General features: G+C 44.2%; 2 protein-coding genes across 2 annotated transcripts in view; both read left to right on the forward strand.

Moving 5' to 3' along the window:
* Nucleotides 1-106: 106 nt before the first annotated feature.
* LOC118396259 (synaptotagmin-1-like) lies at nt 107-4,890 on the forward strand. Its single transcript, XM_052467001.1, has 10 exons — nt 107-151; nt 1,475-1,477; nt 1,876-2,020; nt 2,254-2,411; nt 2,580-2,702; nt 2,911-3,078; nt 3,185-3,352; nt 3,580-3,697; nt 3,843-3,976; nt 4,442-4,890. The coding sequence occupies exons 1-10, from the start codon at nt 107-109 to the stop codon at nt 4,646-4,648; spliced, it is 1,269 nt and encodes a 422-aa protein (XP_052322961.1). The 3' UTR covers nt 4,649-4,890.
* A 526-nt stretch (nt 4,891-5,416) lies between these two features.
* otogl (otogelin-like) overlaps nt 5,417-10,097 on the forward strand; it is a 48,599-nt gene continuing 43,918 nt past the window's right edge. The window contains exons 1-7 of the mRNA XM_052467002.1: nt 5,417-5,627; nt 7,584-7,626; nt 7,906-7,951; nt 8,321-8,399; nt 8,539-8,631; nt 9,447-9,723; nt 10,010-10,097. The exon at nt 10,010-10,097 is cut by the window's right edge and continues 118 nt beyond it. Coding sequence (XP_052322962.1) covers nt 5,543-5,627; nt 7,584-7,626; nt 7,906-7,951; nt 8,321-8,399; nt 8,539-8,631; nt 9,447-9,723; nt 10,010-10,097 — 711 coding nt within the window. The 5' untranslated portion in view covers nt 5,417-5,542. The remainder of the gene's footprint in view (nt 5,628-7,583; nt 7,627-7,905; nt 7,952-8,320; nt 8,400-8,538; nt 8,632-9,446; nt 9,724-10,009) is intronic.

Raw genomic sequence — 10,097 nt, forward strand, 5'->3', positions numbered from 1 at the left:
GGCATACCAGTCATCCAGTTGGAATGTAGATGCTTTCTCCTGCTGAAGTCTCAGTATGCTAATGAGCCTATAAAAAGCCATGTCACCAAACCATGAATATTCATCCATGTCCCATGTCCCAGCGAAGGTGACCTGTAAGGGCGCAGCAGAGGTCACAAGGAGCAGGGCTTAGATTAGAGGGACTCAACCCCCTGGGACCCACCCCATCGGACAGCATACATATCCCCATACTAATACACACACGTTCACACAGCCAACCAGAGATGCCCTCTCTCTCCTTTCTCTCTTGCTCTCATTCCCCTCTTTCCTGTCATACCTGTGCTCCTTGTCTCAGAGACTCTGCTGAATGAACAGAAGGTTAAAACAAACAACAAGAAGCTGCCACCCCTGCTCACCTCCCTTCCTCTTTCCTGATTCTCTCCTCATCCTGTCATCTCTCTCTCTCTCTCTCTCTCTCTCTCTCTCTCTCTCTCTTTGTGTGTGTACCTGAGAGTCATCTCCACCCTGCAGCCAGTCAGAACCAAGGCCAGGACATACACACAAAGGTAAGACTCCCTCTCGCCTCTCTTTCTAACTCTTTCTCTCCCAAGGTGTGGTCAGTGATGGTGGTTGAGGTGACGGGTGTAGTTGGATTAGGGTTATAATTTTGGGTAAATGTTAGATTACAGTCGGTCAGGGTTACAATGTTGGTTTAGGGATAGATATATGTTAGGGTTACAATGTTGGGTTAGGGTTAGATATTTGACTGTGGATCAGGGTTAATGTCATTTCCAGTTTTGGTTGTAAATGGGGGGATATCCGAACCATCTACAGTATGTTACAGTATGTTATCTTCAGCTTAACTCTTTATTTAATCAGGCAGGTCTAACTTCTTATTTATAGTGAGGACCTAAGAGAGTGGGTTAGAGTGAGTGACAGAGTTTCGCCATGATGGAACGAACTCGTTATAAGACAATCCACTATGGAAGTGACTTGTCATGCACTTGTAGTATGTACCTATTAGTAGCATGGCATGCGGAAGACAAGCAAAACATCCTAAATAAATCCAAAGTGATTTTCTTCCTGATTAGCAACAGTGATTAGTGTAGTTGTGTCTCTAGTGATGACATGATGATATCAATGTCATTGCGTATTACATTTAAAAATATACATATATTGTCACGTGTTGTTTTACACTAGTTATAGAATGCTAGACTGTCTTCATTGAATATTTTCTGCTAACATTGATGAAGGTTAAGAGCTGAGTGAGTCAGTTTCCCAGACTCAGATCTGAAAAACACAGAAGGGGTAGGGATCAAGGCGAAGGGGTGGGGATCAAGGTGAAGGGGTAGGGATCAAGGTGAAGGGGTAGGATGTGAATTGGAACCGTCCCTACTCTGGACTAAAAACATTCTCACCTCCTCTCTCCAGAGATCAGACACTCATGATGTCCTTTCTCTGTCCCCCTCTCTTCCCCCATGTGTTGTGTTGTCAGCAGGTTTGACAGGGGACAGGGTTGTGTATCTTATGTACAGCTGGCCTTAGTGCCAGACCAGCAGAAACACAAGAGGCTGTCTGACACACACACAACTATGACCACTCTATAACACATACGGCTGGATGTTTCTCAAAACGTGGTACTGATCATTAATATACAGTATTCCACACTAATAAGTGTCTATTTGAAAAGTTTGTCATTTTTGTCCAGATATCTGTAATGTTGCAGTATTGTGAGTTACTGTTAAATGAACAATCTGTAATTTACTTGGTTTGGCATTCTGAAGGATGGGGCTGGGAAATCTAATCACTCACTCAAATTTGAAGACAGCTAGTTTGGATGCAAAAAGTGACATTTTTTGAAAGACTTTCCTTCTCTCTGTGTCTTTCCCTCTCTAGATGATGACAAGTAGTCGTAGGGCCACCCCGGCACAGCCCAGCCCCTCACACCTGTTAATCAACCCCAATGCCTCTGCAACCCCAGAACCTGGGCCCGGAGGCCACACCTCCACAAAGTTTATGAGCGAGTTGCACTCCCTCCACAGTGAGTAACAACCAATCAGGGGTGGGTTTCTAGAGCCTTCGTAGCACTAAGTTCATTTTTAAAACCAAGTGCAGTTGAAGTACTCAACTGAGAAATAAAATACTCTCACAAGCTAGTGAAACCCTCCTGTGTTATGTAAAACATTTGCTATTAATGTATTATTAACTGTGTGTGTGTGTGTGTGTGCGTGCGTGCGTGCGTGCGTGCGTGCGTGTGTGTGTGGGCGCGCGCAGTGCCCTCATGGGCTATAGGAGCTCTATGCGTGGTGAGTGTGTGTCTGGTGTTGTCATGCTGTTTGTGTGTCTGGAGGAAATGTCTGAAGAAGAAAGACAAGGACACAGAGAAGAAGGGCTTGAACATGGACACTGAGCTGGAGGGAGGCACCTCTGAGGTATACATACACACACACATAGCAGAGTATCAACTCCCTGTGGAGCGCTGCACAGAAACATTTAATAAAAAGCACGGCTAATTACAACTGAGGCTGTGTATGTCTCTGCTGGTTAGTGAGTATCAGGTTTCATTTATGTGTATATATGTGTGTGTGTGTGTCCTTTAGCCCCTGAAGGATGAGGGTGATACAGAGACCGGATTGACTGGCAGGGAGGAGGAGGAGCCTAAAGAGGAAGTGAAGTTGGGCAGACTGGAGTTCTCAATGGACTACAACTTCACAGAGAACACGGTGAAGACTCCTTGTTTCAATCCCTGCTCTAACACATCTGATTCAGCTAACCAAGTTGAACAGCAGATTAACCAGTCTGAGGAACAACAAATCACTCCATCAGAGACATGATATAGATATGGGTAAATTCTCTCTCCCTCTCCCTGTTTCCTCCCTCTTTCCTCACCGTCTCCTCACCCTACCCTCTACCCCCCTTCCCTGTCTGTAGTTGGTAGTAGGTATCCTGCAGGCCTGTGATCTCCCTGCCATGGACGTTGGGGGAAGTTCAGACCCGTATGTTAAACTCTACCTTTTGCCAGACAAGAAGAGGAAGTTTGAGACTAAAGTCCACAGGAAGACACTCAACCCAACCTTCAATGAGACTTTCACCTTCAAGGTACACCTAATTCCTGACCTCTAAACCCTAACACTGACTCCACATTCAACAAAGTGTTTGTGTGTGTATGTGTGTGTGTGTGTGCATACTGTATGTGTGTGTGTAGGTACCATACAGTGAACTGGGAGGCAGGACTCTGGTGATGACAGTGTATGACTTTGACCGTTTCTCTAAACACGACGCTATTGGAGCGCTACGAGTACCAATGAGCAGCCTGGACTTCAGTCAGATGACACAGGAGTGGCGGGAACTGAAGAAGGCAGAGAAAGAGGAGGTGAGAATGGAGAAATTAGGAATATAGTGAAAAAAAAAATATTGAAGAGATATATATATATAAATAGGAAAGACAGTCAAAAAGTTACAAATCATTTAACCCCGCAAAATTAAACAAAGAATTCACAGAAAGAAGGAAGAAAACAAAAATGTCAGTATTCCCCCTCCCATACCTCTTACCCTCGCTCTCCCTCTCCCTTCCCCACTCCCCTTTCTCTCTCTCTCCAGTCAGAGCGTCTGGGTGATATCTGTCTTTCTCTGAGGTACGTTCCTACAGCAGGGAAACTAAGCATTGTCGTCCTCGAGGCCAAAAACCTAAAGAAGATGGACGTAGGAGGACTATCAGGTGAGGCTGTGTGTGTGTGTGTGTGTGTGTGTGTGTGTGTGTGTGTGTGTGTGTGTGTGTGTGTGTGTGTGTGTGTGTGTGTGTGTGTGTGTGTGTGTGTGTGTGTGTGTGTGTGTGTTAGGCTGATCTCTGTCTCCTCTGTCAGACCCCTATGTAAAGATACACCTTCTGCAGAATGGAAAGAGACTGAAGAAGAAGAAAACCAGCATCAAGAAGAACACTCTCAACCCTTACTACAATGAGTCCTTCAGCTTCGAGGTGCCTTTCGAACAGATACAGGTATGCTCTCTCACCACACAAACACACATGCACTCTCTCTCTCTCTCTCTCTCTCTCTCTCTCTCTCTCTCAACCCTTACTACAATGAGTCCTTCAGCTTCGAGGTGCCTTTCGAACAGATACAGGTATGCTCTCTCACCACACAAACACACATGCGCTCTCTCTCTCTCTCTCTCTCTCTCTCTCTCTCTCTCTCTCTCTCTCTCTCTCTCTCTCTCTCTCTCTCTCTCTCTCTCTCTCTCTCTCTCTCTCTCTCTCTCTCAACCCTTACTACAATGAGTCCTTCAGCTTCGAGGTGCCTTTCGAACAGATACAGGTATGCTCTCTCACCACACAAACACACATGCGCTCTCTCTCTCTCTCTCTCTCTCTATCTCTCTCTCTCTCTCTCATCCCTTACTACAATGAATCCTTCCTCATTGAGGCCCTTCAAACATAGGTTTGTGTCTGTGTTTGTGTGTGTAGAAGGTGCAGGTAGCAGTGACAGTGTTGGACTATGATAAGATTGGGAAGAATGACGCTATCGGGAAGGTTTTTCTAGGCGGAGCCAGCAGCGGCACAGAGCTCCGTCATTGGTCAGACATGCTGGCCAACCCCCGCCGGCCCATTGCTCAATGGCACGGCCTTAAAGCAGAGGATGAAGTCAACGCTGAGCTGGCTGCCAGGAAGTGATGTCACATCCCTAGGCAGCTCTCTGTAGAAGACTACTTTATATTGATGACTGACTTTGCCCTTCTACTCCTTCCTACCCACTTATAAACTCCCAAACCCTGATACCCATCCACCATTCAAACCCCCCAAACCCCCTCCTCTACTGTATAAAGTATTTAAGACACATTACTATCTGGGATCTGGGACATTAGCATGTATATATCATGATAATACTGTGAAAGATGTACATTATACTATGTTATTAAACATTCTAAGATTGTTGCTCTGTAAATCTTCACTCACATCAGATTCACATCACTGGCCAGCAGAGGGAGTCAAAGTCTTACACACACACACACACACACACACACACACACACACACACACACACACGCATATATATATATATATATATATATATATATATATATATATATATATATATATATATATATATATATATATAAAACGCACACACACAGTTACACACACACACGATCGATCTCATTTATAATAAAATTAAAGTTGAATTACTGAAAATCATACAGATTGAACATTAAAGTAGGACTAAATTAAAAAATAATCAAAAGTAGACCTACGTTATTCAGTTATTGCATTTGTAATGTCCTAATCTCAGATAATCTATCAACTTCAGTTAGGCCACTATTTTCCTGTGCATTGAGAGTTGAGTATTTCCGTTTTTCAGTTGGTTTGATGTCACCTGTTTGGTACAAAAACTATGCACACACACACACACACACCCAACACCTGCGCGCAAGTGCACTCATCATCCATCTGAGGGGCTCGCTCAACTTCCTCTGTGCGCGTGGATGTCAACCGCGGGAAACTCGGTAACGAAAAGAGATCACTACTCCCCAGTCTGTCCTGTGAAATGTTACGTTAACCTCCGGGTGGATGAGCTCTGAGATGAACGGTCCGCGGAGAGTCAAACTGTTTCTTCTTTCGTGGTATTCAGTCCTCCAGCTGCTGACAGCACAAGGTGGGTCTCCCAACGACACATGCGCATAATCCCAATTTCATAATTTTTACAGCTGATTCATTTATATCCAGTCTTTCAGCACTTTTGACATTTTAAATGTGCCATAGCCTACTACCTTAATTTCAGAGGCCAGCAATTTAGGATCTGCACTATATCCGTGATCTCGATTTAAAAAGTTTATTAACGTTTGAACATTATGAAATATCGGATCATTTTACTGTTAATATTATCAACCGACACTGTAGTTGTGTAAATACTTGTTATTTATGCTGTTTAAATATGTGCAATACTGATTCTACTGATATGCTGGAATGGTTCTGCATTTTGAAGATTAGATGTCTGTTGTTGTAGATATATTTGTTATGTGTTGTGATAGTGATATGTGAGCCTGTTCATTGTGATAGTGATATGTGAGTCTGTACATTGTGATAGTGATATGTGAGCCTGTACATTGTGATAGTGATATGTGAGCCTGTTCATTGTGATAGTGATATGTGAGTCTGTACATTGTGATAGTGATATGTGAGTCTGTACATTGTGATAGTGATATGTGAGCCTGTACATTGTGATAGTGATATGTGAGCCTGTACATTGTGATAGTGATATGTGAGCCTGTACATTGTGATAGTGATATGTGAGCATGTACATTGTGATAGTGATATGTGAGCCTGTACATTGTGATAGTGATATGTGAGCCTGTTCATTGTGATAGTGATATGTGAGCCTGTACATTGTGATAGTGATATGTGAGCCTGTTCATTGTGATAGTGATATGTGAGCCTGTACATTGTGATAGTGATATGTGAGCCTGTACATTGTGATAGTGATATGTGAGCCTGTACATTGTGATAGTGATATGTGAGCATGTACATTGTGATAGTGATATGTGAGCCTGTACATTGTGATAGTGATATGTGAGCCTGTTCATTGTGATAGTGATATGTGAGCCTGTACATTGTGATAGTGATATGTGAGCCTGTTCATTGTGATAGTGATATGTGAGCCTGTACATTGTGATAGTGATATGTGAGCCTGTACATTGTGATAGTGATATGTGAGCCTGTACATTGTGATAGTGATATGTGAGCCTGTTCATTGTGATAGTGATATGTGAGCCTGTACATTGTGATAGTGATATGTGAGTCTGTACATTGTGATAGTGATATGTGAGCCTGTACATTGTGATAGTGATATGTGAGCCTGTACATTGTGATAGTGATATGTGAGCCTGTTCATTGTGATAGTGATATGTGAGCCTGTACATTGTGATAGTGATATGTGAGCCTGTACATTGTGATAGTGATATGTGAGTCTGTACATTGTGATAGTGATATGTGAGCCTGTTCATTGTGATAGTGATATGTGAGCCTGTTCATTGTGATAGTGATATGTGAGCCTGTACATTGTGACAGTGATATGTGAGTCTGTACATTGTGACAGTGATATGTGAGTCTGTACATTGTGACAGTGATATGTGAGTCTGTACATTGTGACAGTGATATGTGAGCCTGTACATTGTGATAGTGATATGTGAGCCTGTACATTGTGATAGTGATATGTGAGCCTGTACATTGTGATAGTGATATGTGAGCCTGTACATTGTGATAGTGATATGTGAGCCTGTACATTGTGATAGTGATATGTGAGCCTGTTCATTGTGATAGTGATATGTGAGCCTGTTCATTGTGATAGTGATATGTGAGTCTGTACATTGTGATAGTGATATGTGAGCCTGTACATTGTGATAGTGATATGTGAGCCTGTTCATTGTGATAGTGATATGTGAGTCTGTACATTGTGATAGTGATATGTGAGCCTGTACATTGTGATAGTGATATGTGAGCCTGTTCATTGTGATAGTGATATGTGAGCCTGTCCATTGTGATAGTGATATGTGAGCCTGTACATTGTGACAGTGTGTGGGATGTTTTATTGATGGCATTTTTTTGTGTTTAGAAGCTCAGAGCCAACTGACAGAGACAGACGGAAGACTACAGAGGTGAGATGAGTGGATGAAAGGAAAAGAGAGACTCATCCCCTCCGGGGATTTATTCATTCAATGTCATGACCAAGCTGGTGTGTGTGTGTGTGTGTGTGTTTGGCTGTATTCAAGTGGTCTTAAGTACATTTTACTTCAGTTTGCATGTTTCTTTTCATAATGTACATTTCTCTCCGTGTGTGTGTGTGTGTGTGTGTGTGTGTGTGTGTGTGTGTGTGTGTGTGTGTGTGTGTGTGTGTGTGTGTGTGTGTGTGTGTGTGTGTGTGTGTGTGTACGCAGGAGGGCTAATGCACTGCGGAGGAAACGGGATCTCCTAGGGGAGGAGGTAGGTACACTACACCTAAGAGAACCAGAGGTCAGGACTCACTCAACACACTGACCAGCACAAAGACGCCTTTGTAGGACACACACACACACTGGGGCAACTACACTAACAGGGCTAGAGATACACAGCGGTGTAGTGGAGGGTAAAGGCCACATTTTGTTTTGCACGGTTGTTACCCACCTTTTACAGAAAAATAGCATTGAAAGTACAGATTGTTACTTTTTTCACCGCGACAGGCTACCTATTTCTTTACCACTACATCATTGGATACACACATACTACACACACTAAACACACAGTGTGACAGATTCACAAACTGGGACTGGTAGGTATGTATGTGTGTGCTCACCAGTGCTCTCTCCTCTCCAGACATTCAGTCCTCTTCTCTCTGAAGCAGCTCTCCCTCGCAGTGTTCTACATAATTACACGGCCCGCGATGCCTCCTCAGGTAGACATACACACACAGGGTGAGGTTGGGTCAACGTGGCTACAGAAAAGACTGAAAAGCAGTCTGTCTTGTAAAGAATCATTTGTTCTCAAAAGTCTTTCCAGACAAGATTGAGGAAAGATTGTGTGTGTTTTACCAGAGTACTGTGGCTGTCTGAATGGAGGATGGTGTCAGGAGGGGGGCGTGTGTGACTGTGCACAGTTCCAGGCCCTCGGAGACCGCTGCCAGATCAGTGAGTAACACACACACTCCACAATGCATGTCTCATTTTTGTGTGTGCTTAGTGCGTGTGTGTTTGTGTGTCTACATGAGGGTTAGACTGACACGTCAATCAACAATCATTAATAAGCTGCATTAAATTAATAACCACACACACACACACATACACACAAACACCCCCTAGTCCATATAGTGTGTGATTAAGTCTGAAAGATTAGGGTTGAGTTTCTGTAGACTACATCAGAACTGGATCTAGTACAGCCTCTATACTTGTAGCTTGCCTGAGAATTTAATTAGTGTTTCCCTTGCCCAGCTATGGTTGGTTTTGGTGCGTTTGGTGGCGCAACGGTAATATGAAATGTTGCTGTTGGGTTCTTGTCCCGGGTATGGCAGACAGGGACCACCACTGTTACACAGTGTTCCTGTTAACCAAATACCTACCTGGTTAAAGTACCACCACAGCACCACCACTGTTACACAGTGGGTCTAGTTGGCAGGTCTGGGAATAGTGCAGAGACAGGGGTTTCCTGGAACTGAGCAGCTTTTAGTGAGCTGGCACTGTGAGCAACCAACCTCTCCATAGCCTCTTACTCACAAAGACAGACCAGTGCACCTGCAAGCTGATTCAGAGTGTGTGTGTATGTGTGTATGTGTGTGTGTGTGTGTGTGTGTGTGTGTGTGTGTGTGTGTGTGTGTGTGTGTGTGTGTGTGTGTGTGTGTGTGTGTGTGTGTGTGTGTGTGTGTGTGTGTGTGTGTGTGTGTGTGTGTGTGTGTGTGTGTGTGTGTGTGTGTGTGTGTGTGTGTGTGTGTGTGTGTGTGTGTGTGTAGTTCCTAACCAGGGCCAGGACAGAGATGGGATATGCAGGTCTTGGGGTCAGTACCACTATGAGACGTTCGATGGCAGCTACTTCTACTACCCTGGAACCTGCTCCTACATCCTGGCCCAGGACTGCCGCTCAGCCACACCACAGTACACAGTGTGGGTCCATAACAGCCGTGTGTGTGAGGGCAGTGTGTACTCCTGTCCCAGGGCTCTCAGTCTCTTCTTCCCCAACGAGGAGGAGATCCACATCTCTGGATACCAAGTCCACCAGGGGGGTCGCAGGTGTGTGTGTTTGTGCTTCGTAATGTGTGTGTGTGTAGGGCGGCAGGTAGCCTAGCAGTTAGAGCGTTGGTCCATTAACCGAAAGGTCGCTGGTTTGAATACCTAAGCTGACGAGTTGAAAAATCTGTCGATGTGCCCATGAGCCAGGCACTTAACCGTCATTTTGTCCAGGGGCGCCGTACTACTATGGCTGACCCTGTAAATCAATATGTTTCACTGCACGTATCTGGTGTATGTGACAATAAAGCATTGTAAAAATAAAAAAAATCTGTGTGTGTGTGTGTAGGCTGATCCTACCCCAGACAATAGGAGGTGTGTTTATAGAGCGTCTGGCTGACTACCTGCTGGTGAAGAGCGTGTTTGGCTTCTCTCTG

This window comes from Oncorhynchus keta, chromosome 17 (assembly GCF_023373465.1).
Source record: "Oncorhynchus keta strain PuntledgeMale-10-30-2019 chromosome 17, Oket_V2, whole genome shotgun sequence".
In the NCBI taxonomy this organism is placed as follows: Eukaryota; Metazoa; Chordata; class Actinopteri; order Salmoniformes; family Salmonidae; genus Oncorhynchus; species Oncorhynchus keta.